At 41.5% G+C, this 27,719-nt stretch overlaps 1 protein-coding gene across 1 annotated transcript; it reads right to left on the bottom strand.

Moving 5' to 3' along the window:
- Window positions 1–2,268: 2,268 nt before the first annotated feature.
- Window positions 2,269–25,894, bottom strand: TNFSF11 (TNF superfamily member 11). Its single transcript, XM_063343185.1, has 5 exons — window positions 25,509–25,894; window positions 17,445–17,612; window positions 10,782–10,827; window positions 10,601–10,699; window positions 2,269–3,474 (listed from the first exon to the last, which is right to left on the bottom strand). The coding sequence occupies exons 1-5, from the start codon at window positions 25,728–25,730 to the stop codon at window positions 3,053–3,055; spliced, it is 957 nt and encodes a 318-aa protein (XP_063199255.1). The 5' UTR covers window positions 25,731–25,894; the 3' UTR covers window positions 2,269–3,052.
- Between the last annotated feature and the right edge of the window lie 1,825 nt (window positions 25,895–27,719).

Below are 27,719 nucleotides of genomic sequence, written 5' to 3' on the forward strand. Positions count from 1 at the left end.
GACAGAAAAAGAAACACTCACTGGCTGGGAAGAGCTTGGGAAGGCTGGGGGGGGCGGGGGGAAGAAAGAGGCAGGGGGGGCGGGGGGAGGAGTAGCCAGGTGCCAAAACATGCAATCATAACCCCATGTATGAAAATTTACATTTTTGGCAAGAACACAGTAAGAATATACAGATGTTTACATGCACTGAATTCCAAATAAACGATTTCCAAGTGGTTTGGTTTTTTTTTTTAAACTTCAAATTTCAGCAAATAATCATCCTCTATCCACAGACCAAAACTGTCTTTTGAAGATTATAAAATAAGAGTCACATGTACCTTTCTTAGCCAAGAAAGCATTAACCTTCTTCTCAAGGTAACTCTCTTCGTTAACGGATTAGTCTGCTCTTTTCATTAATTGTGTCACAATGAAGCAATCAAATAAATGAAGCAGACAGAAAAGAATGGACGCTTCTGGAGGAAGACTTGCTTTGGGGAAGGTCAGTGCTACGGCAGGTGGTTTTAACTTTATCATCTCGGCCTCCGTGCCCAGGCTGCCTCAAATGACGCTACTGAAGCTTTCCAACCTGTGGCTGCTCCGATATAAAGCACAAAATCAAACTCTACCAACAGCTCTACGTGGAGCCTCCTGCTTCCTTCTGAATGTCCGTAAGGGTAAGTAAGGGACGAGGACAAGGGCCAGGGCAAGACAGGCAGAAGAGGGCCTCCTACTTGCTTCCTATTTCTATCATAACCCCCAGGGTAGCCTACAGAGCCCCATGAGGACTGTTTTCTCACATCCCTCCCACCCAGTTCTGGCTTTCAACTGACAGCTGTTTGGTGGACCCAAAGTCCTCATTGCCAGCTAAATTTCCAACCCCTGATGATGTAACCCTACTCAAATGCAGTGGATGCATGTTTGGATCAAAAACTCCTTAAAATTCACTGTAAATGTATCAAAATAGTCAATTTATGCCTCAGTTCTCTTGAGTGAGTTATACTATACCCAGCCCGCGTGTTCTGAAATCTGACCAAAATGATGAAAGCTGCACAAGAAATACAGCAACACAGGAAAATAAAGAAATCACAAAGTTGATTTTTTTTTCTTAGAAATATATTTTGTAAGAAAACAATATTAACATTAAAAAGAAATGTTTATTATACAGTATAAAATAATTGCTTGAATTCAACTCAGTTCCTTATATAAAAAAAAAGCCTGAGGATTTGTATGAAGCCTCAATTCTTACAGATTTGATTCTTTCGCCTTCTGTGATTCCTACCACATTCAAGAGCGAGTTTTCCCCACATCATCCTTAGAGCACCCAGACGAACGCTCCTCAAACCTCCCTCATTCCCCAACAAGTTGCTGTTCCCTGCCCAGATATGCTCTAAACATCACCCATCCCTTCGATGTCCCCCATACCCACTCTCAGATTCCATCCACCTACCTCTGTTGGCCAAGCAACTCTACAAGCGACAACACGTGTTGCAGCTAGCTCGGAGTCTCCCCGTATTAATTTGTTGGCTAATTATGAACAGTGGCCAGCCACTGACAAATAATGTATAATGACTGAGTTGTTCTCAGCTCTCTGTTCTCATAAAACCTGTAAGAATATCTCAACGCTGACGTTCACCTGCCAAATCTGGCAGAAACATGCAGTTTTCAAAGCTCGAAGGGGAGAGGACAGGCAATGCAATGACATAAGCTTCACTTTTTCAGAAAACTAAGCTAAAAAAGTCATTACTCAATTGCAGAATTTACAACTTGCAGGATTTTGTTGTAGGAAAATACGCCTGTTCGGTAACTATAAATACCCCTAATGCATTTCTGTGGCTTATTACATATTAATTTCTTATTTACTTATTTTTAGGTAATGCCAACTTTGTAATGTCAACGACCCTCCAGGTTTGAAAGGCACCCAGTGACCAGCATTCTGGTGTAATTAATTATTCATTACGTTGGTGTGATTTTCCCCCCTCCCAATAATACTGACAAGTTTAACAGAAATCTATTAAGTTAAAAAGAACAAAGACATATATATTACATTTGCTAATTGCAAACAACCTCTTTTAGCTGCAATTTTTCCCATTGGGATTAAAAAGTGCACCAGTTTAACATGTCTGTACATTAAAAACAGTTTAAAACATTAAATATACAAACAGCAAGAGATTTTAAATATTTTGTATCAAATACTATAGGACAATATAATTTACATTTTTTTTAAACACAAAACATTACACCTGAAATATAACTTTAGATATTACAGAATATAAAAATACATACTTTTTGTCTAAAAAATGTCTTTGCAGGTTCTGGCACGACGTAATACTTTAAAGGCACACCGTATTTTGGCAGTCTATATTTGCAATTAACTGTGCAACAATAATACAAAAGACCTGTAATTAACCTTTTAGAACTGCAAGGCCAGATGATCTCCCTTCTTCCTGGAATAGCCCTTTTAATCAGGTAAAAACTTAAATTGAACCGTTTTGGTGTTTCTGCAACTCATTTCTGCCACGGCCTGAGCTCTCCAACCCTAATCCAGCAAAGCTAGAAGAGGCTTAATTAAGCATGTGAAAAGCCACATCAAATGCAATGGGATTAGTCACACTTTCACAATCTTTGCTGTCTCAGGGTCAGAATGCTCAACCCCAAGCAAAACTGAGCCCTACGTGCAAGTTGGGAGCCAAGTTGTGTCTTGCCCTATGTTTGCGCCAAAACTAGTAGGAGTAGCACAGGTTAAAAGTCAGGGCAGAGTCTGGAAACAGAAGTTCAATAATATTAATTTCTCTGATTTGAACTACACCAATGTTAAAGTCATAATGACTCTACTGAAGGCAGCGGAGACATACTAAGTAAAACTGCTATAGGACTAAATCAGGAGAACTATGCAATTTTGCCCTTCTGGGCATTTGTGGGACTCCCGCTGGAGTCAGCACTGGGCAAAAGTGTGTCTTTAGAGATATATGGCTTATACAGATGCAATTGGGTTGCAAAAGGTTTTCAGTTCTGTCTTCAAGTTGTTTCTAAGCCACTAAAAACCCAAACAATTTTCAGCACACTAAAAAAAGATTCAGTCTAAATCCCTCACTTTAAACGCCCCAAAATAAGTTGCTTCTTGTGATGAATCCAGTAGCAATGGGTTTGATACCTGGATGCTTATCATTTCACCAGATTTTAATTTAAAAAATCCTCCTACATTGACAGAATAAAAATGAAATTCTGAATTCCCTGACCAGTATTTGGTGCTTCCTCCCTTCATCAACACATCAGAGCGCCTTATCTTAAGGTTTGTCTTAATCATATATACCATCAGCTGAAGCCCTCTTTTAGTCAGGTTTCCTGAAGTTTCGTGATGTCTAAAACATATGTTGGCATAAAGGTAGTAAAATCCATCTTGATTAACAATTAGTTTTCCATCATTGAATGTCATGTTTGACAAGTTTGCCTGGCCCTTGTCATGATGCCAGGATGTGAGGTTCACTTTGCGTGTTCCTGAAGAGGGGAGAAAAAAAATAATTATTTATAAACATTTAACAAATGTGCTACATAGATATGCTAAAGGGAATATTAGACAATTATGATAAAAATTTGTAAGAAGTTTCCTTTTTAATCCTGTACTGCCATATTTATAACTGCCCTCCCACCAGAACATCTGCTGGACCATGGTACAAAACACCCGCTTGGCCAATAATTTGATTACGCTAAGCAATCATGCAACAAGCTCTGTATAGAAATTGCCTTCCAACTAAAACTTTACTCAAGAGACAAATACTTGAGAAGAATTTGAAACAAAAAATTACTAATGAAAAAACAGCAAATCTTGTTACCTGTCTTTAACCTGTGTTTGCAAAAAATAACTAAAAATCTGAAAACAAGTTAAACTGATGATTCCCTAAAGAGAAAGCTTATGATGCCTTCCCATATTTAATGTTCTTGTGACTGTAGTGGTACAAAGGTAAACGTAGTTTCATTTAAGAACACAAAAAAAATTGGGGGGGTGAAAATCAGTACAATTGTGTTACCTTTAGTACTACAAAATAAGTTGTCTAGACTTTAGACAGCACTTCAAGAAACCTTTGTACACAAAACCAATTTTTAGACTTAACCCAGTGCCTGCATATGTCAGAATAAGGCTCCACAATCTGTTTTAGTCACATCCTAGATATCTAGGATAGTGGCCCACACCACAATCCTAATTGTTTATTAATTGTACAAATACTAATAGCTGGGCAATTATACTTGTTTGGAAGGTAAACTCAGATTCTTTGTCTAATATCTAGAGGAAAGTCTTAAAAAAGCTTTAGGAAGACAGATGTGATTCTGGACACATTGCTCTTTCCTTTTCTTATTTATGTATCTTAAGTTTCAAACTGGAAACAATGAGCTAATATTCCACGTTCGGAGGAGAACAGTCCCCTTCCAATTGTCTTAAAATGGAGGTCCACAAATTCGGAAAGAAAATTAAGATAATATTCTGTCTCTCCACAGAGCTTCAGGCATGTTGGAATCAAAATACGTGTACAACAGTTACCAAGTCTCCCTACCAAAATGACAGATTAATAGAATTCACATGTGTAACTAAGCATTACTGAATTCCTTCTAACAGGTACGCCTTTTCAGCTCTGCCTGCATGATGGTGGCCTGGTAAACAGGAAGCTGTCCCTTATCTGTTAAAGTGACTGAATGCTCTGTGAAGAGAACGAAAAAGAGCTGCGAGACTGGAGATGTTTTGATTAGTTTTTCATCTCAGCACTGTCATTGAAATCTGACCACATATGCAGGTACAAATGTCCCCCAGGAACTCTGTAGTTCTGTAGTAGCCACTTTGTACCACCTCTTGGAAGTTTCAAGCTGGTCAAATCTCAGATGTCATTTCACACAGATCCTGGATATTAGGAAAATGTTCTTTGGACATCAGGAAAACGTTCTTCATTAAGAGGGTGGTCGGTCACTGGAACAGGCTCCCCGGGGAAGCGGTCATGACACTTCTCAGAGTTCAAGGAACGTATGGACAATGTTCTTAGTCATATGGTTTAGTTTTAGGCAGTCCTGCGAGGAGCAGGCAGTTGGATTCAATGATCCTTATGGGTCCCTTCCAACTCAAGATATTTATGATTCTACTATGGAGGCTGCGCTAAGAGGTGGCCTGGCAGGAGGTCAGGTAGGCAATGAGAGAAAGCACTTGAGTCTTCCTTCCAAACCTGGGCACATTTGACACACCAGTTTGGTTTTGGTGGCACAGTGTTAAGAAGCAGCCTGCAACACCAGCCCCAATAGCATTGCTACTACAGCACATGTATTATGTAGAGGTTTATCACAATATTTTCTGTTGAGGAGCATGCCCTGCAGCATACATCCCATGGTTCCTTCCACCTCTCCAGCTTTCCGACCATCCCATTATAGCACCCACCTCATCTCATAGCCTCTGTCTGCAAAAACAGAGGAACAGGCCATGGCATGCGGCAGGGCACAGTGCCCCCTCCTCCAAGCACGTATCGAGGCATGCCCCAGAACCACCAGTACTCACAAGTGTGTTGGGGAAAAGCCCCAGGTATATTTGATCAGTTAAAAAGATGCCTCCTGGATTTGTTTGTGCAGAAAGACGTGAGGGGAAGCAGGGACAGGGGAATTTGAGAGCTATGAGTCTTCCCTAACTGGCAAGTGCAAGCATCTTCCACATGCGACAGGAATACTTTAATAGTATTCCAGAACAAAAAGCTTCTGGCGTTCTTCCACAAAGACTTGAGCAAAGCACAGGCTGTCAGAGGCAGATCATAAATAGTTGCTCCCCTATGGCTCCAGAAGAGCCAGGTAGAAATTATACAAACAGAAACATACCGAGAAGCCATCCTCTGTGCAGTGCCTCAGAAAAAAAACCTTCTGAAAACCATCAATTAATTGGAAATGGCACTAAGATCTTACGTCTCTTATCTTGTAATTATTCACCTGCAAGAGATGCTGAGATAGGGGTACCACAGTACATCTCTGAAGCACTGGGGATAGCTGAGGAAGTTGTAGAACTTCTTGTGCACAGTGCCGTCTGCCAGAAATACTGCCCCAAGGAGCATGGACTACCTTCAAGATGAGGAGGATAGGCAAGAAATCACTGCTTGGATCGGAGAAGCAGCACATCAGAGATATGGGACAGGAATGTATACATATGACAGAACAGAAAGGCATACTGGCATGCTGTGACTGACTGGTGGCACACTGGGTAGATGCTAGGCAGATTTTATTTACCTGGCAAGTAAATTTTTTAGTTGCTACTTGATTAAGACTGGCAATTTTGAAGAAATCCTTAGTGGGAATGCAGAAGGGGGAAGCAAGAAAATAGGTGCCACAGTTGCTTGTAATTGAGATGCTGAGAGGGGCTCTGAGTGAAGTTTGGCCACGCTGTTTCGGGGTTGAGGGCAATATGCATCATCCATCCATGGTCAGGCGGAGGGACAGGCCAAGAGACGATGGAAGATGATCGTATCTGTTTTGAGCAGGGGATTTGCCTAGATAACTTCTGCAAGTCCCTTCCAACTTAATACAATCATAGCATTATAATTTAACGGAGGCAGATGGGCATTTTGCCAGAGCTTCAGAAGAGGCACGCCACAAGCCAGCAGCACAGCACAAAGATGCATTGGTAGGAGTTATGCCATGCAACTAATGGAAGGAGTGAGCAGGCTCCCAGCACTTCTGGAGGTAATACACCCAAATTTGGGGACACCAAAACAACCAGTATCTCATAACACAGGCAGAGGAGAAAAGTGGAGCAGACAAGTGCCAAATCAGCTGTCCATATATCAGAAAACTCTGAAACATAACACAGGCCATGGGAAAGTCAGAAATGCTGCAAAATAGGATCTTCTGTGATAAAATTTATTATGGACCCATAAAAAAATAGCACAAGGTAAGTCACGTTGACAGAGAAGGAAGAAGTCAGAGAGATAATGAGCAAGATAACCTTCCAGACACGGTAAAAATCATTAACTAAAAAAAGTGAAGATAATACACAGTTTTTCTAGTAACTGAAGACAAATCAAAACAATGTCTTGGGTATTCGTGAGCGTGAACTAAGACAAAGAGAAATGAGTTTCAATAAAATGAATGAGTAAGAAAGAAGATGATGGGAGGGGAACAGAGGAGAAAGTAGCCCTGTGTTGATAATTTGTTTGCCTTCTAGTAGCTTTCAGGTATAAATAAAACCTGAGGGAAGGACCAAAGCACTGTTTGCTCTGAAAAACTGTTTTGGAGGCAAAGGGCAGCTAAGCCCAACCTGCAGCTGTAAATAGCTCAGAATACTACAGCGTTTCCTTAGACAGATAAAGGTATCAATTCACATCCCAAATGATATACTTAACATTGAAATTTATCTCTGTTTGTGATTTTCGCCTTTAAACTCTAATTTCTGTAATCAATTTATAAACGAAAATTCACTGTTTTCATTTAAAACCTAGGTAGCATTTATATTGAGCTCTGGTAAAAAGCAACCAGCAAGCATCCAGCTTTAACCTAAGGCAGCAAACCTAAAAAATACACACAGCAAGCCAAACCACTATGGCTTCTGCAGCCAAATGATGGGTGGGGACACCAAGATCTGGGAACGGATATTTTTTCTCCTCCCTTGCACTCCCCTCAGCTGCAAAACTCCACTTGGGGCTTGATATTATTGTGAACCAGGTAAAAGGAAAATGTTCCCTCACAACACACTGCTCAGTGACCCTTTGTGAAGGGTGTTCAGCGGCAAACTACTTAAAATAAAATCCTGTTTGACAATAATGAAGATTGTTGAGGTTTTTTTTCCTGACATTATCTATTTTGGGTCAGAGTGATGACAGTAGAGAACCTTAAAATACTAAGACCAGATCTGTCCAGACTCGTGAATGGCATAAAACAGTTTAGTAGTATTTCAGACACACACGGTAAGGAATCAGGGTAAGAAAACAGAAATTGCCACTTGCAGTCAGAGGAAACAGGATGGTGACCCTCAAGCAAATTCTTTGTCCTTTATGCCTGTCATTAACCTCTATGCCACACAGCCAATTGGGTACTGCCTCATACCAGCGAGCATGCCACTAAAGTGCCTCACAACCAGTAGGTTCAGGGTCCCAGCTATCCATAACGATGCAGCCCCTCACTGCTGCAGTGCCCACAAGGACCGCAGAGACTGTGCTCATGATTAACATCCTGGCAATGCTCTTCCAAAGGAGGCAGAAGCCATATGTGCCAGATCAGGAGGGAGTACATCCAACTCATCACACTGGTAAGGGGTTGGTCTGCTCCAAGGAGAAACAAAGCAGCTTGTTTTCACAGCCACTGTATTTCTAAGAGTTCTGGCAGCCTGTGCTATTAAAAAAAAAAAGTGAAGAGAGCAAGCAAGAGCTATGCCTCCCTTGCCATTACGCACAGATGTGCTACTTCACTTCCTAGAAGGTTAATGCAGTGATGCACAACAATAAAAATTATCAGCTGCTAGCCCTGATAAAAATACAGTTTACAGCAACATCCAGGTAGACAGCAAATAAAGTCCCCACAGGAAAAGGTAGATTTCATGAAGTGTGACACTGACACACTCCACTTCTGTAGATATAAGTGATCTGTCTCTATGATTAGCAAATTAATTGAATCTTTACAAAAATAAAATGCTTAGAGAAGTTTACTGATACTGCATCATCTACTATTGACCTATGTCAAAAGCTAAAATCTGACTGAAATAGAAGCTTGTCAGGAGGCATTTGAGCTAATAAGAAAGCTTGTAGAAGTTCTGACTGCTATCTGACAAGCTGTTTAAGCTCTCTGCTTACAAAGCTCTGGATCTTGGCAATGCCAATGCACTTGAAGGGAGAAAGAATCCTACCCCTCCAGGCAAGAAGCTAACTCCTTGTGTACGAAAGTTCTTTGTCTTTAAATAGAGCAAGAGCAAGGTATTACTATGCAGGCTGCTGAAATCTCAGATTTCAAGCCTCAAGACAGCATTCCCTTTTGGTTTGGTTATATAAAACAGAAAAGCAATGCACATAGGTTAATTAACAAGGAGTTCAGCACTGCAGAAGGTATACATCTTCAGAGGAAGAAGACAGTGGTGATCAATGCCCCCTCCTATCTTGAGATCCTCTGCCCAATAGCTTCAGAATAAACTCTGGTTTACTTCTCTACCACACCACTGATGATTGTTGCGTTGAGAATACAGAGAGAAAAATCTCAACTGACAGTGCCCCAGGGCTAAAAAGGAAACAGTACTAAGATATCTTAAAATTGCAGCAATGAATCTTTTCCTCTGGAGACTGTTCTAAGACAGGCTCATGTCTTGTTTCCTCCTATTGTACTAGTGAGGTTATTCCCAAAGCCACCCAAAGATACCTGTGGGTAGAGAATAAGAGCTCTAGCAAGATTAAAGAATGGACCCTCTTACCATAGGGGCAGATAAAAGCCACAGGAACATTCGTCCCCCCCGACTCAATAGTTCAGAAACATAGTGCATCCAAGTCAACACACTGACCAGAAACCCTGTTGCTCAGAGTACAATGCTATGATCTTTGATCTTCCTACTACTACACTAGATGGATGCAGACAGACCCTTGTGAAGTTTTAGTATGCCTGAACCTCAAGAAGGCCCTGGGAGTCTTGATGTGAAAAAGTCTATACCTACAACATAATAATGAATGGAATATGACAAAACCTTTTCAACATGCCATTAGCAGAAGGAAACACTTGCTATAAATTCAACCTTATGCTATGACAGTGCAATGTACCCACAGAGGGCAGGGAACTAGCAGGCTAGTTAGAATAACGACATTGGGACTGCAGTTCTAGGTTTTCAACACCTCAAAATGAAAAATGCGCTGCCTTTATGGCAAGTTCTTACACTGATGGGCACATGACATGCATGTGAATTGTGTATTCACGTGAGATTCTCAGCTTCCAGATCCACCCTGAAGACAAATGCTGCGTCACCCAGTACAGAGTACATTCAGTACCCAGTACACTTCAGCACACAAAAGGAGTGTTGCAGTGTTGCTTTGAAGGGCTGAGGAGGTGGACATAAGACATTCTTGAATTTTACAACAGAAAACAACAGATCTCTTCATCTGACAACAGAATATAAAAATCTTAGACTCAATGGAAGGAAAACATCTTCCAACCTGCCAGATCTGGATTCTGGCCAATCTTTATGCTGGTATATCCCTCTATGTATGTGTATATGTATGCATATATCTGTGTGTATACCTACAGCTGATGTCCAGGGTGAGTGAAGAACACCAGATGGGCCCTACTAGCCTACGAAAATAAACTTCAGAGGAGAGCATTCAACGCATGTCTTCATTCCCCACCTGAAGACAGCAGAAAGAGGCAGGCCAAGCCCTCAGACCTTGATCATGAAAACTGGGCATTTGAAATGGAGGCCATTAAGCACATAACAGACTGATGTAAGATACCCGAGGGAAAAGGGCAGCTATCCTCCTGTTACCATTAACCCTGCTGCCTCTGAAATCCTTTAACACACCCAATTTGTTTTCATTATCAAAAGCCATTTCCGAAACCCAGTCTGTTGCTGGTATTGTTGAACTATTTTCATGTATTTCATTGGTTAATCACATTGGAAGTATTCACTTAAAACTGAACTTACCAGATGGAATATTCTTATCATCAATAATGAGATGGGCAAAAGGCTGCTTCTCAGGTTTACTTCTCTTGTACAGATCCATTCCTAATGCCTCCATTGCAGCTAGAGATAAAAGAATTGCATTACCTCAGAAAGTCAAGTTTAGTAGAACTAAAGTATTTCTTACTCATAAAACAGCACCTACCTTTTTCTGGTCTTGGTGGCGTTCTTCCCATGACACGCTGGACTTCCTAAAATGAGAAAGAGGCATTGCTTTGATGCTGTCTTTGTTTTGTAGTATTGTGTATTGCAGGTAGTTATGATGGTGTGTATCACTACACTATTTATTGAAGTAGTAGTGACAGGACATTTATAACCTTTCCTACTTAATGCACTTGGAATATTTCTCCAAGTACAATGGAACAATCATTGCTAATAATGCATCACATAAAACAACGGAGTTTATGAACTGATTTAATTACTTGGGGTCAAAAGGTAACAGAAGAGGCAGTTCTACACAGGGACTAGTGTGCAATCACACTAACAACTAAGGAAAGCTAAGCTCTGAATTTCATTTGTGATGAAGTAAATGAAAACCTCACACTTGACCACTAACAGGGAAGGCTGCAAGACTACAAAGCTTTATAATCAAGGCTCATTTACAACAAGGTATGCAGGAACTGAAGGACTAAGCATCTTCTACATCTGTACTGGGCCAGAGGGACTGGGTGCCAGAGTCTGGAAGTATGCATTCTTCAAAACTGCAGATGAATTTTAACACGAATGAGACCCATGTTACACAAAACCAAGAACAGCACGAGTAACAGACATCAGGCACCACAAAAAGCCTTGCTTTTAATAATCCACACCTGTTTTCCTCTTGAGAAAAGACAGAAACAGCAGTTTAAAAAAAAAATTAAGTAGTCTGTTCTTGTTGCAAGCCTAGACTGAGTCTTGGTAATATTAGATTCAGTCCTCAGTTCCGTCCCCTGTTTCCCCCATGACTCTCTTCATCTTTGCTTTCTAAAAAACACAGGTAATATTCTACTTGCTATTCAGAATACCTTATACCATGGAGCCATCAAGAAGATGTTCAGTAAAAGGAAACATTTCGCTGAAGATAGCAAATCATATCTCATCTTTGAAACCTAAGGGTGGTCCTTTGTTTTGTTTTCATAGAATTGCCTAGATTGGAAGGGACCTTTTCAGATCATCTAGTCCAACCATCATCCTAACTCTGACAAAAACCATCACTAAAATATATCTCTAAGCACTGTGTCACACATATTGCTGTTCATCTGATTCAATATGCAACACGCCTCAGATTTGGCCAGATCAGCAATTTTCCCACTGTGCTCTCAATCATTGTGGTGCTTTAGAATTTGAAATCCTGCTTTGAAAACACCTGAAGTCCTGCTTTTACGTAATTTTGCAGCCACAGTGAAAACTAACGCCTTAGCCAGTGTATATATTACTCTCACTTTCCCCTTTCAGTAGGTGTTTAAAGGTTAAACCAAAATGAAAAGCCACAGCAGTATGGAAGTTGTAGTATGACTATCAAAGTGTAATACTTCAGCAGAGATATGCTGATTTTGTAGATAAGAATCATTAAGATACTTTCTGCTGTAGAGACAAGAAAAGCAGAAGAATAGCAACTTCAAAAGCAGCAAAACTCATGCCCACCTGCCCCATTTGCATTCACTTCCCCTCTCTGATCTTCATACTTCAATGTCAGTTCTAGGAGCATGAAAATGAAGCTCAATTCTAGGAGCTGCACGCCAGCATCAGCCTCTAGCCACACTTGAGCTCTTTAACTTCATCAGAAGTAGGGAGACAACAAAAAATTGCAAGTTCTAGATACTGAGAAAAGTGACAAAAGGCTCTGAAGAGGACATGAAGTAAAAGAGATTGGGAAGGGGATCACACTCTCAGAGATTACTGTGCCACGCTTTCTCCCAACCCTTTCCCTCGAAAGAGGAGACTCCTTTGTTTTCTTGTTTTCTTAATGGAAACTTCTCAGATGTGCAGCCTGCTTTAATATCCTTTCCTTCTGGGGGATGTGATAATGCATTTGCATGGAGAGCCTGCTGGGGCTGGGCAGATCCAAAGAGAGCTATGTACATTTTAGTCTCCTATTATCTGAACTAAAAAAATCTCATGGTTGGTAACTGCACAGCCCTTGAAGTCCCTGAACTGGCCAGTCGCTGTTCTCCTCTTAAACTACATTATTTTTTTTTCTTAGGAGTATAGGGTTCTGCTTTTGCACATTTCCAAAGATGCTCTAGCTTGAGCAGCTGGGTACCTCACCTTCTGAGATCTAGCAGCCTGACTCAGCTCATCTTTCATCCGGAAAGGCTCATGAAAGGCAGTCTGAGCTGCTTTCTTTCTAACTGTTGGTGGTGCTGTTCATCTGCAAGATCACCACTTGGTAGGCAGAACAGCTACCCAGGAAGACTTGGGTCCACAACTCTCCTTGTCCTGAAGGCCTTGAGCCTACTTTCCTGTTTCCTAGGAGCATTTCTCTCTGACAGAAACACTCTCCTGTACTCCTCTTGAAGCTATGCTACTATGCAATTAGGAAGGCGAGTGCCATTACAACAAAAGGGAGATTATAAGCGTGAGCCCAACACTGACACGCTGAAAAGAGCTGGAGACGGGCTCATGTTCATTGGCTCTTCTGTGTGCTTGTCACTGGATTAGAAGTGGCTAGCCTGCGGCCAGAAAACAGAAATCATCTATCAGCCAAGTTCTCCAAACACTGGACTACTGTCAAGTTCTTTACTTGATTCTGACCAGCCCCACAAAATTTTGACATTCCTTTCTGTTCTGTTGCCCAGACTTCCAAAAGGAAGCTGAAACACATGAACTAGTCCATAGAAAACAGAAACGGAGCTGTGGGTTTCCTCCTGAAGGATATGTAGTTCAACACTTCTCTTGATTTTTTTTTTACTTCATGTTTCTATGGTTCCAAGGTGCTGATACACAACCTACCTTAGAAAAGGATTTTAGCATGTACTTCTGACCCTGAAGGATTCAAGGACCACATTTTTCAGTGGATGTCTGAAGATATCCAGATGTCTAAAGATGGCCTTCTAGTGGGATTATAAAAATCCCCTCGTATCCTTACTGCAAGGAATTAAGAGCTAGGATTTTCCAAATCTTTAAAGTATCAACTGCATTCTTTATCACCTGAATCTCTTTAGGCATCTCATACCTAATCACAACGTACACTACCATTAAGACAGCAGAAACAGATCAACAGAACTTGTCACTAAGTCACTGCTATAGTGGCATGAGAACTGCTGACAAAATATTACCAGTGACTTCTCTTAACAACTTCCACCCACAGAACCATGTGTGCTACCAAGCTGTTGAGTAATTTTTACAAAAACTGCACATAAAAATCACACCACTCTGTCAGTCTCATGATAAGCTGCACCTCTACACCTTTGCATCATTTTCTCACTGCCCACCAAGTCAATTCTGCTGGCCAGCTTCCCACATTCCAACCTCCTTCATACGGTTACTGTTTAAACAACAGACAAGCAGCTAGTCACAAAAGTGAAAAATGTGTCTTCCTTCATTGAAAAAAAAATTTAGAGGCCATTAGGAAGCTGCAAAACTTTAACATTTATAAAGCTAAAATCATGCTTTAAGTGCCTGGAAATTTGGGAACTGCTCTTTCCTCATCCACAGCAGGCTGCAGGTTTTAACCCTTAGCATCTCAGCATCTGCAAAACAAAAACAATTCTTGCTCTTCAAGTTATGTCCAATGTTGAGGATGCAGAGACAAGGCTACATTTGAACACATGACATTTGTGAATGTTTTTTTTCTCTTTTGGCTTTTATAATATCTCAGTATCTACTTTGAGCATCTCTAAGCGGCCTATTGAGACCAATCAGAAAACCCCTCCAGACATTCATGTATTGCTTCAGCTTTGATCTTTAAGCTCCTTTATGCAGTTGTTTCTTCTGCTACCTGAGTGCTTTAAGTCCAGCTAATACCAGGAAGAAGTATCTGATTATCTTGCCGGAAATTCAGCAATTTGAAGAATGCTAATCAGGAAGGAAGTGAAATAGAACGTACATGAACCAATATTCATCAGAAGATAGTTTAGAGATCAGCACTACAACCTCTATCCAAATGAGCAGTCTATTGCCTGCAGAAAAACAAAAAAGGCATGTAAGGTTGTAGGATGGAAACTGAAATTTTAACAACTTACAGCAATCACTCATGAAACCTTGACTTTGTCCGTAATTATGTGCACTTTAAATGTCTGCTAAGTATATGGATCTCCTTATAAGTGCTGCCCTGGAGGTGTAGCAAAGTACTCTGTTGCCATGTGGGAGACTGGTTTACGCCTGAACTCCCCAAGCTGCTAGAAGCTGGGAGTTTTGCCAAGAAAGTTACTTATGAATTGACCCAAGGTATGTTTGCCATCCTTTCTACTTCAGGCTCATAACAGACTTCCTAAGAACTGTGGTTAGTGCATCTGGACTGCCAAAAGGTTTTTAGGGTTACATGCAAAAAAAAATAAATTAAGCAAACAGACGGGCTAGGGAAGTATATCATTTGACTCCTTTAAAGTTAATATGCAATATGAGTAAGCTGCTCCCTAAGCAGTATTTTTATCCTGGAATATGTTAAGGAATTCACCATTAGATTTTGGTTAAAAGAAAGCTTTAATTATTATTTTTTCAGGAGACAAATGTTTCTAGACCTGACCTTGCAGCCCTACTACACTGGTTTTCACAAGAGCACTTTCATTTTCGACATCAATCCCTGCTTTAGATTTAAGCACTAGGTCTACAGGTGTGCAAAGAAAACAAACAAGAACCAGCGCAGTAAGCTAAAAGCTGTAACCAGACCATAAACCTGAGCAAAAGCAAGTTGTCTATTTTCATTTCCTGAACAGCTTGAATTGCAAAAGACAAAAATATTGAAAAAAAAATCACAAAACTTAAATGGTATTTTTAAGTGTTCCGTTTCAGTTACTTAACATGCTGCCAGTTCAAATAAGGATACTGGTTCTTAAAACACACACAGGTTAGATTCTCCTTCGGGAAAGTGAAGAAAGCACAGAAAATAGGAAACCTATTTCAAGTCACCTTAGCTGTATTGCCACACATGAAGGACAAGCACAACTGGAGTAAGATTCAGCTGCAACCCTACCCTTCATTGTAGCAGAGCAAATGAAAGGCAGACCTTACAGAACATGATAAAGTATAATTTTGCTTTAACACTGTTTCCTTCACTTCTCTGATATACCAAAAAGATGCAAATGTAGGCCTAGGCAAGCATTTTCCTGTTTTTTCTCAGTGTCATCAACATATGATGACAAAGCATGTACAACACTGACCCAGCTGCTTAATTCATTCTGTTGCATTCAAAGGAAATTCAGAGTCTGATTGCTTTGGCAACTTAAATTTTATTGTTCTCAGACTAATGGTTCATCAGCAAAAAAAAGTTATCCCTACTCACTACTTATCTTGGCCACGGACATTGCAGCATTTAACCTCCATCCAGAATGGCAGGATATGCAGCCTCAACTAAAGCCAATGCCTCTGTTGAGTAACCATCAGCAAATGACCAGAATACAGGGCTTCCCATTCACTTACTGTAACAAGCTCCTTCCTCTGTCATGGGAGCTGCATGAACCAGCAGTCTAGTACCAGCAAAAAGAATAGAGAAGTAGGCATAGTGTAAGACAGTCTATAAAATGCTGGAAGATAGAACTAATCCTACAGACCCGACTTTTTTTGTCCTTAAGCTTTTCAAGGAGATGGCTAGCAAAAGGGATAAGACAAACTCCTAGCTTTCTTTGGTTTTGTTCACAAAAAGATATGTCACTTAGGGTACTCCATTAAAAGCAAGCATTAGCAGAATTAAAGTACCATATAATTAACTCAAGTACAATTCACTCTGTAAAGTGTACATGAGTTCAGCTCAAATCTAATGTAGTATCCTGTATGAAAAATTGACAATGTTATGGAGATAAGAAGTAGTAGTAAAGGATCTGGTAAGCCAGGAAAACCAAATACCATAGCACATTCAGCTTTTAAACAGACCATAATTAGCACTAAACACTATCATGAACAAAGAGATCAAAGGCAGTAAGTGCAGTAAGAGGCGATTGTGACAATTATTCAGCTCGCCTAGGCTTCTTCATTAGGGCTGACTTCTTTAGCTGACTACTTAAGTAATTTGTATTTGGAAACAAGCTGTCATTCTCAGCTGCTGGGCAAAGACTGCCTGGTTATTGTGCTATGGCAAAATAGCTCTTCTGCTGGTGTGGGAATGGTCTGCAAGAACAGAGAACTGGCAAAGTGAGCTAAAAAAGAAAAAGAAGATACTATCCCTCAATTTTGGGTTGCAGAAGAGTAAGAAACAAGAGCAAATGTTATCTCCTACTTTTTTCAGGCAATATTTTGCTTGTTGATGATATTGACTTGGAAGAATCTCTGTCAGAAACAGAGTCAGGAAGATTGCTTTGGAAATAATGTGGAACCGTCCTTTCTTATGAACATCCAAAGTGTTGGCAAACCTATACAAATATTAGGATGAAACAACTAACTTTCAGACCCATCCAAATGCCAGAATGGCCAATCAGCTAACTGCAATCGTAGTTTTCTCAGTGCAACTTTAAGTCCTCCTTGCTTAAAAAAACAAAGTGTTTCAATACAGAATTATTTAACCACTATCAGGTTCATGAGCAAACACAGTATGATCTTGGATGCAACTTCACCTATTACTTGAACACCAGAAAATATTTTCTAGAACTTACCTCTGAATACAGATTTTGGAAAAATTGTTCTAAGTTCAACAGGAGCATAAAATAAAGGAAAACACAGTCTATCTGCTACTTACCTTCTGCACAGCTCTTTGGAGACCCTGTTTCATGCTTCTACATGATTCTGGAATTAACTTCACTTCTTGATTTTCAAAGGATGTATCATGCAAATCTGTATTTTCTTGATGTCCAAAAAGTGTTCTGACACAGTGTGCGTGTTCTTTTGAAATTCTAGTAGGGTCCATCTGAAACAAAAATATAAGCATGACAACAGTTTTAAGTTTCTGTCCAAGAGACATTAAGAGCATTTAAATCAGGGAGAATTTTCAGCCATCTAAAAGTCTGGGACCTAGCTAAGTTTATTACCTAAACTTTCATTGTAAACAATTCAGAGAGAAAGAGTTCCCCACATGGAGCTTTATTTCATCCAACAAGCGCGACAGATAGCAGAATGAATTATCTTCTGGAGCCGCCCAGTTTATTAGCTTAGACTGGATATCTGACTTTCAAAAGTTAAAGATAAATCCCACTTTTACAGTAAAATCAATAATCATGAATTTCATTTTTTTGACCACTCAGCACAAAAATCACAGTTATTTTAGCAGGCAACATACACAGCAATCCTATCATAAAAAACATAGTTTGCAGGATGACACAAAAATGCCAAGTAGAAAAACTTGGGGAAAGTACGTACAACACCTAGCACATCATTTTCAAGAGGAGAAACAGAAGAACAGAAGGTAGTTATCACCAAAGCTATCTTGTAGGCAAGAGATATTGCTGCATTAAAGTCACCAAGTAGAACAGAATGACCAAATTCAGAAAAATATAAACATAAAACTGTACTAAAAAACTCCTCCGCCTCAATGGGACAAAGATTGGTAAATCTAGAATATCTGCAAGATATTTTCAGCAATCAGTCTTTGTGATTGAATCAAATATACTTTTAAACTGTAAATTTAGAATACTCTTGAATTCGATCAGTTAGATAAATTGGAAAGATACTCCAAAGATTAGGACTGTCACATGGCAGAGTTTGATTGCATAAACATTATTTAACCATTTCTCTCTCTCTCCCCACACTCCATATACTTTACACTCAAGAGATACTAACCACTGTCTTTCAGAGATGGCCGAAGACTCTCAGCAATAGCTCTCAACTGGTATTTATTCTGCTTTTATTTCAGGCTTGAAGAAAGGTTTGTGCACTCAAAACCTTGTCTAAGTCCTCTATCTGTATCAACTGGTCTAATAAAGAACATTTACTTCAAGGAAGGAACAATTTTATCTGAGAATTACAAAAGGTAATATATTATTTGTAATCTTGATGAGGGAATGCCAAGACATTATGGATAGTGCCTGACCTGTGTTAAATTTCCTTTAACATAGCACTGAACAAAATAGATCATCAAAAGAAGTTTTGCAGAATACAAAACATGCAGAGTGAATGAAACATGTTATATCATTTGTTCACATGAACTTAAATTCAACTTCCTAACCCCAAAAAAAGAACAAAGTTAACTTAAAAGCCTAGGGTTAGGACCACAGAGGTGAATTTAAGTCTACACCAGCCAGGCAGCCATCCAACAGGCACACACTGCAGAGAAACATTTGTTGCACAGATGGCAACACAAAATGCTGCCTCATCCATCACCATCCTTCCGCTGAAGTCTCCAGAGGAGAGCTGTTTCCCTGATTCATTCAGATCAACATCAGCCCCTATAACCTGGTTTAGCTGTCTCAGCTACCCCTGCAGATCTGGAACAAAACAGGTCAGAAAAGGTTCACCCGAAGATCAGAAGATGCCACAGCTTTGAGCAAAGGGGTAGAGATGAGTTACAGAATGGCTTGGAGGCAGTAACATCTGCCTGGGGTGGCCTGGCACAGCTGAATCCAAAAGAGAATCTGTGTATAGCCATTACAGCTCCATGAATTAAGCACTAAAAACTACACTAACGACTTCTGAAGTCAGCTAGTGCTGTGCAGACCCATTAACTGCTTAAGCTGATCTAAACCAGCACCTCTGTGCTCTTACCTCCTTCACCACAAAATTTTATTCCTGGTTCTCAATCTCCTCTTCCAAATCAATAACCTGTGAGGAATTTTTGCTGGTCTAATTTCCTGAAAGATTAGCACCCTGAAACCAACTCACTTCAGGTATCAGACAAGCATCAGAACCTGTAGAGGCACAGGAATGAAAGAGCACAAAGGCACCACAAGGTTTAACAACTGTAAAACTGCACCCTAAAAGCGTCTCTCCCAATATGTTCCACTACTATTCAGAATGCAGAAATTCAACTGTAAACTGAAAGAAAAAAAAATTAAGCACAAATTGTTTACCAACAGCTGCAAAAAGGTAGTTAATACAGAATGACCTGGGTTGGAAGGTACCTCTGGAGGTCTCTAGTCCAGCCCCCTGCTTGAGGCAGGGCCAACTTGTAACTTAGGTCAGGTTGGTCAGGGCCTCGTCTAGACAAGCTTTCTGGCATTTCCATTGATGGAGTCTTTCAACCTCTCTGGGCAAATTGTTAACCACTTGCATTCTAATTTAACCTTAAGATACCAGTATCTTAAGGAGGCCTACAAGAAAGCTGGTGAGGGACTTTTTAGGATGTCGGGTAATGGTAGGACTAGAGGGAATGGATTAAAACTAGAGATGGGACGATTCAGACTGGATGTTAGGAAGAAATTCTTCACCATGAGGGTGGTGAGACACTGGAACAGGTTGCCCAGAGAGGTGGTGGAAGCCCCATCCCTGGAAGTGTTCAAGGCCAGGCTGGATGGGGCTTTGAGCAGCCTGATCTAGTGGGAGATGTCCCTGCCCATGGCAGGGGGTTGGAACTAGATGATCTTTAAGGTCCCTTCCAACCCTAACAATTCTATGATTTTGTAAAAACATCGATTTTGATGTTCGGCTACAGTTCTTGCTGCCATTTATGATTGCGCCTCTTGTTTTTGCTGGGTGCTTCTGAAAAACCTGACTCCATCTTTAGGTGATTAGCTTCCCTCACCTTAGCCCATTCTTCTTTATGTTCAAAGAATACAGTTCTTCATTTCTGATTCAGTATGGTCCCTACAGTGTGGTCACACTGGACTTCTGCTGGACTCTCTCCAGTTTGTTGCTATACCTCTGGTACTGAGGGACCCAAAACAGGACTCATTATCCCAGATGTAGCCTCTTCTGTTGGGATCATTAGAGACCTGAGGGAATTAGAATCTTCAACAGGTTCTGGATGTCTCTTCCCCCCTCCACACACACCACACGTTAGAAGACAGAAAGCCATAGCAAATAACTGCCAGTAGATGCTCATTTTTATCAGTAATACTACTAGTGAGAGACTATTACCCCAGTTTTGGATTTATTTAAACACATCCTCTGAAAAGTAGACAAGAAAACCGGATTTCACAGCACAAAGGTCACAAAATTTGTAAAGGCCTGAGCATCCAGCATGACAAGTCACAGGTAGTGTAGACTTAGAGCTATCACCCATCAGCAATCAGTCAACCGTGTCACACAACACTGCGCTAGAACAGTAACAGCAGGTTGTACAGAAGCACTTACTCGGATTATAGTTTATCTGCTGAAGGCTTAAGACAGAAAACCAACATCTCTGCACCCACAGCTAAAAGATTGAAGGCTCAATGGAAACACAGTAACTGATAGCTCCAGGAACTTAAAGCTATGCAGCGGGTTCTGACAATCTGCAAGTCTCTCGAGATTTAGTGTTTGATAAGGTGCAGCTCTGATCTTGGGACTAGCTAACCTGCCTGATTGCCCTTACCTTTTTCAAAGAACACCTAGTCTTCACCACATTTAACCATGGAAATTAGCTCACTTGTCTGAAAAGGCATTCTCAGAAATCCTGTATCTTTTATCTTTACAAAGAGCATGTACTGAACTGCCGTGGCTGTAAACAGGTATTACCAAGCACTGAGACCAAAACTGTAGGCAAGAAGTGACGCACAGAAAAACTTTCAAGTTTGCGTGTTTTGAGAAGAACTTCTAAAGAGACAGATGAAATACTAGGATGGTCTACAGGAATCAAACCTGCAAGGCACTGAAGGTGAGTCTTTGAAAAAACAGACATTCAGCATCAAGTCCTAAATATTTAATACCTGAAAGAAACATCAAGATGCAACCAAAAACATCGGAGAAAGCTTTATAACACATTAAGCAAGCTAAATACCCTAGAGAAATTAACCTATTTAAATAGAGGAGTGTCTAGCTTATGTTTCTTATGTTACTGTTGTATATACATGCATCATGTCTGACCTTGGAATCAGATCAAATCTTTCAGTACCCCTTAATTTTCAGCATCATCCATCATTTAGCTGCATCGCTGGACTCCTTTCACCTATATTAGGGCAGCCAAAATGAACTCCAACATTGTGGGTGAGACCAGATGAACTCACAGAATTAAGAACCGATTTTTTGATGTTAAAAAGATTCATTTTGATTTTAAAAATATAATACATTCCAGCCAACTTTGCCTATTAAATGTTGCCTCATTTATGAAATGTTACAGTATCATGTTCTGTATTTACTCCTTACAATAAGTGTTTACCATTTACACGTGTACTTATTTTTCAAACCTAAACCAACTTCCAGATTATCAAATATCACTTTGCATCCCACGATCTTTCTTAACCACCGAGAAGGGCTTCTTCCAGGCTTCCAAAAAGTGCTAATGACCCCAGCAGGCTGTTTTCTGTTAGCCACTGCTCTAACATGCTCGCAAAACTTTAGATGAAGTCTGAAAGGTGATTGTTTAAAAACATACCTTCATTAAAGTCAGAGTTCCACAGATGCATGAAATGACAATAAAGAAAATCTGTTGTCCATGTCCTGAATTAACCAAGGGTGAATTCTTCAGTGTGGTAGGATACTTCACATTTCTATAGATTTTTTTTTTTTCTTTTAATGGGAAAAACAGTTAAGCTCAGATTCTGGGTTAAACTATGGGAGTTAGACATCCAGCCCTCACATCTGGATTAAGCACTTTCAAGCTTGTTCCACTGCCCTGCAGTTCAGTGTAATTCTTACTCTTTTATGATCTAAGTACATTAAGAAAATGGGCCAGAAATATAAGTTTAAAAGCAAAGCTTTTGGAGACTATACCTTAGCATTTATCAGTGAAAGTTAAATACTTCATTTGCTCACTTTGTGCTGTGCAAGAGTCTTTATCATGTGATGATCTCCAGCTGCTTCAGGTATCTAAATTTTCATGGCATTTTCACTGATCATGAGCAAATATTCCTCATGAAGTGTAAGCAAAATAAACACTTACACCAATACATTTTGTAAGTGTTTAATTTCTTGGATTCAGTACATTGCACATGATGGTCCAAAAAGAAAAGCTAGAAGATCTTAATGTTTTTACATTTCAGAACACTATTACCAGAATATTGGTAAAATTAAATTTGTAGCTTTTCCTTTCTTTTTAGATATACCAGCTCATTGTCTCATTTGCATGGCACTGCATTATTTCTTGGCCACAAACATGTGTTTACCCGTGAAAATCTAGTGTCAGTCTTAGTTATGTGTCTTGTGAAATTCTAAATGCTCAAGCCACAAAATAAACAAAACTAAGGAAAAACCAAAACCTCAACTATTGTCTCAGCTCTTATTGTGTCATGATCCAGCCCAAACAATTTTATGCAAATACAGATAAAATGTGTATGGTAAAACTGAGTCAGAGTTTACTCAGCCTCTTAGGTAGACTTTTAAAGAGCTTGTAAAACATATCATTTCTTGATATCAACCTATACAGTCAAATCTTGCTAATTCACATTTAGTTAATTCACCAACCAAACAATTTCAATCTTTTTCTGCACAGCTTCTACTGTGAACTTCTCATTATTTTAACAAAATACACCACAATATTTAATCTCCATTATTAAAGTACAAATTTAGATAGCTGAAATTTGTACTGAAAAGTGCAAATTGAGATAGCTTAATACAACTAAATTTCACAGCTATCATTTCAAGAGAAAGAGGTCAGATCATATCCCATATAAATAAAACAAATTGTAAGACTTAAGACTTAACTTCTGCGGGACCTACTATATTTTCCATCTATCTTATTTCACAATAAGAAATTGGTGAACAAATATGGATAACTATATCTTATTATTTTGAATTATGTACTTACTTCAAAAGTATACTTATTATTCTATTTTTCAGTGATCTCAAATAAGACATTTTCTCCATTAGAAATTTTTCAAGCAATGACTTCAGTCAAGTCTACATCTAGCTACATCATCTCTGTTAGATGTTTCGGAAGTTCAAGTTTATAAAGGACACCATCCAACAGCATTACTCCAGATCTACAGAATAAGAAACTGGCAAGAGAATTAAGCTCCTAAATGCAGAATTACACCCGGACTATGTAATTTTTTAAATCAAGGAAGCAGAAGAAAAACAGTCATTATGGTAAGAAAGCTCTTTTTACCCTTTGTTAGGCTTGTGTGAGGCACTGACATGAACGTACCAGAAAGAGTCCTTAATAAGGGGGGTGTAAAGAGAATGGAAAAACAGGGTTTTCAAAAAGTATACTTTTATTAGTTGTTTTGATTGCAATGGTTCTCTTGCCTACTGATCAATGTATAGCTATGCATTTCTAGGAGATATGTTTTGACAAAGATGTGTTTTCAAGTACATGCAGATCTGGAGTGAAAAACATTTCTATGCCACAAGCTGAAGTAGGCATTAATTTATTTCACTGTCAAGCAAACAAGTAGCTTTAGGCTACTTTATAATGAGTCCCAGAAATTAAATGTCACTTTTCTGAAGCATACAGGATATGATTAACTAAGTACTATATTGCTGTTCCATTTTATTTTTGTAAAAATGGCAAACACAAAGCAATCATTGTTAAGAAAACACAAATTGGTCTGCATAATAAATGATCAGCAGCACTACTGCATATTTGATAGTCATTCATCTATTTAAGTGGGTATACATTTGTGCAACATCTGGTTTCGGAGTGCACTGTGCTAAGAAATCCAGTCTGCTACATCAAGATCAAGGGCATCTACCTAGAAAGTAAACCGAAAGAAACAGGTTTCCACTCCCCACTGACTTCAAACGAAAAGCACGCACAACAGAAGTACCACTTCCATGAAGGCCGTGAGACCTGTATTAACAGAGCTAATTAGCATACAACCAAAAAGCCAATCAGAAAGATAACACCTTAGCCCCGAGAAGCAACCAGCGGCAGCCCCCCACTTCCTCTGAGAGGGCTCAGCCCCGCTGGGGTAAGAGAGGCAACAACGACTGAATCCAGCCAGACGAGACGTTTCCAAGAAGCGGGCTCTTCTTCTCTCTGAAAGCCTAACCGCGCATCACCTCATCTTCCCCCAACAGCGACAGATACCTCCCCTGTGCTCCTTTCTGCGCGCACCCCTGCCTCTTCTGAAGCATCCCCGTGGCCAGCTTGTGGCCTGGCGGAGAAGGGATGAAGGTTCTCTCTCAGAAACCATCTCCTGAGCTACAAGCGGCACCACCGGCCGATGCCCACTAAGGCATGGACACTGCTCCACAGGGCCCCTGTGCAGCCTGAAGGACAAAGGATCCCAAGGGGTGTTGTGTGGTGGCGCTTCCCCCCCCCACTTCAAGGCATTTCTCTCCCTGGTGAAACACTTACAACAGCTGAAGACCTCAGCCACGTCAAACCGCTCTCTGGTGAGTGACTTGAAAGCCAATCATTAAAAAACAAAGCCTCTCAAAACTTCACGTGAAGGATCATCAAGCTGCTTCATGAGTCTGACCTCGCTGAGAAACCCCCCATAGTCACCATTAGGCCACAGCACCACCCAGACCACCTCAGGCCAAGCAGCTCCAGCAACCAGGGGGTAGCGCAGGCCGGGCAGTGCCCCTGCAACCCACCAGCCCGACCCCTTCTCAAACCTGAGCCAACTTCAGAGCCAGAAAAAGCTGCTCTCTGCCCTATTTTTTTGTTGCTATTCATCCCCTCAATCCCACCGACGCGAGGACGGTCCAAAAGGTGCGAAGCGGCCGCTCCCGCCCTGCCCCGGCCGCTCCCTCACGGCGCGGCGCCCGACGCCAAAGGCGGGAAAGGGACCGGACCGACCCCCCCACATTTCACTCTCACCCCGCCGCCTCCGGAGCCGCCGCTTACCTGAGCTCGGAAGTAGAGGAAGAGGGCGACGCTGCAGACTACCTGCCCCAGCCCCAGGAGGACGAGGGCGGCGAGGAGGGAGCGGGAGGCGGGCGGCGGGTGCGGATGGGCCGGCAGCGGCGGTGGTGGCGGCGGCGGCGGGGTGCTGTCGTGGGCGGCGCCGCTGCCCAGCTCCTCCGAGCCCCGCAAGTACTTGGTGTAGTCTCGGCTGGCGCGCCGCATGGCGCCGCGGGCAGCTCCGCACCGCTCGGACGGCTCCACAAAGGGGCTCGGCGGAGCTCCCCAACCTCGGCAAACAACCACGCCACCCCGGCCGGGCACCTCTTTATAAACTGGGCGGCCAATCAGCCCCAGGCGGCGTGCCTCTGCTCCCCACCCCTCCTCCCCGCCGCCCCACGCAACACCACCGCCCCCTCCTCGTCTCCCCTCCCCGAGCAGAGACCTGCCCCCGCCGGCCCGGAGGGTCGGGTTGGGTCGGGTCGGGCCCGCCCCTGCCCCCGGAGCCCCGGCCTCCAGCGGCGGGACGGTCGCCCGGCGATGGCGGTCAGCGCTGCTCCTCCTCCTCCTCCTCCTCCTCCTCTTCGCCTCCCCTCCACCATGAGGGAACACAAGTACAGGCGGCCCCGCCACGGCCGGCTCCTGCCGCCCCGTCGCCCCCTTGCCCCTTCCTCGCCCCGGCTCGGGTTTGTGATCCACCCTGCAGCTGAGGCCTCTCAGCCCCTGGTCGTGTCTGGAGGGGCATTTTCCCAAAAATCCCGGGGTACCTGGAAGGGGCACAGCCCTCCTGGTCACCCCCTGGCACCTTTGGTCCAGAGGCCTGGCAAGCCCTCCATGCCTGAACTCCCTTCCTCGGGCCAGGCTAAAATGAGCACAAATGGTGCTGACTTGCGCTGCCCGAAACAGGACACGTAATTCAGAGTCTTGTGAAAGGACTAGGGTAAAGAAACAGCAGAAAGCTGTGCTGGCAACTGGCTCCTGCTGAAACCAGACCAGAGCCTCCCCATCTCCCCTCACCCAGGTGGTCTCCTACAGAGGCATTTCCAAACGCTTGGTTAGGAACAACATCTTCCTGTGGTCCCCATGCCTCAGCTTGTGTTCAGCACCAAAACCGCTTCCTTGTAAAGTCATGATACAATTTGTAGGCACTTTCTTCCTCTGGGGGTCCTGTTTAGGTCAAGTCTCCCCTTCATATACTTGCCCATTTAGAGTTTGTCTTTCCCACCTCCATGTAGTCTTTCCTCCCTCTGCACTTCCGCTCATCAGTTTATCTACACATTTGGAGGTGTGACTATCTTTTTGGTAGATCCATCTTATGGAATCACGGAATCAAGGAATTTCAGAGTTGGAAGGGACCTCTAGAGATCATCTAGTCCAACTCCCCTGCTAAAGCAGGATTGCCTAGAGCACATTACTCAGGACTTTTCCACTTTGTGGGAAGCGTTCTCCTAAATCCTATGAAAGTGCTTGTTGCAAAGGCAGTGCAGGTATATTAGGTCTGCAGCACTGTAAAATTCCATGGGCAAATGGTCCAGACATAAAAGAAAGTGAGTTGAAGCCCAGCTCAGGCTTTGAAGAACATGGGAGAATGACACAGATCCATGTACATCATTTTGACTGTACAAAAACAGTCCAATTTTTGACTCTTGAATATGACAGAAATGACAGAATATCCTGTTTAGGTTTGCCTAAGCTAAGAAACTGAGAAATTTTACTTCCCAAAGAGGTTGACTGAACCAGACATGATTGTGTGCTCCAACACATTAAAGGAAACTGTCTGCAATACACCAAACCACCATGCAACAAATTACTATCAAAATAAGCTGGTATCATTTAACACTGGACCCAAATAATGCAATAACTATTACTTCACCAACGATGAGACACATCTGAGAAACAATGGTGAGAGCACCTGCTTCCCAACACCACCCACCAGGAAGTCATGGAGCAATACCCCAACCTTGAATGCCTAACCATCTCTCTTCTTTCCAAATGCTTACATTTATGCTTGGAAACGTTGTAGCATTGTGGTCTGTAGAGAATTGGAGGAGTTGTTTCTCTAAGTGTGTCTCAACTTTTCTGTAAACAAAATGAAGGTAAACTAACCACCATCGCCTGTAAAATAGCTGTGAAAATAACCTCACATTTTACTGAGCTGGACACCCCTGAATGAATTTTACACTGGTCTACAGTAACAATTTTTTCAGGAGAGGA

Source organism: Chroicocephalus ridibundus, chromosome 1, assembly GCF_963924245.1.
Source record: "Chroicocephalus ridibundus chromosome 1, bChrRid1.1, whole genome shotgun sequence".
NCBI classification, from domain to species: Eukaryota; Metazoa; Chordata; class Aves; order Charadriiformes; family Laridae; genus Chroicocephalus; species Chroicocephalus ridibundus.

Bases quoted from the DNA above. Each gene is read 5' to 3' on its own strand.
- TNFSF11 (XM_063343185.1), bottom strand. From the start codon at position 25,730: ATGCGGCGCGCCAGCCGAGACTACACCAAGTACTTGCGGGGCTCGGAG. The intron at 17,613-25,508 runs GTAAGCGGCGGC...TTTTTGTTTCAG, and splicing joins TCCTCTACTTCCGAGCTCAG to ATGGACCCTACTAGAATTTC. The intron at 10,700-10,781 runs GTAGGTGCTGTT...TTTTATCTCTAG, and splicing joins GCCACCAAGACCAGAAAAAG to CTGCAATGGAGGCATTAGGA.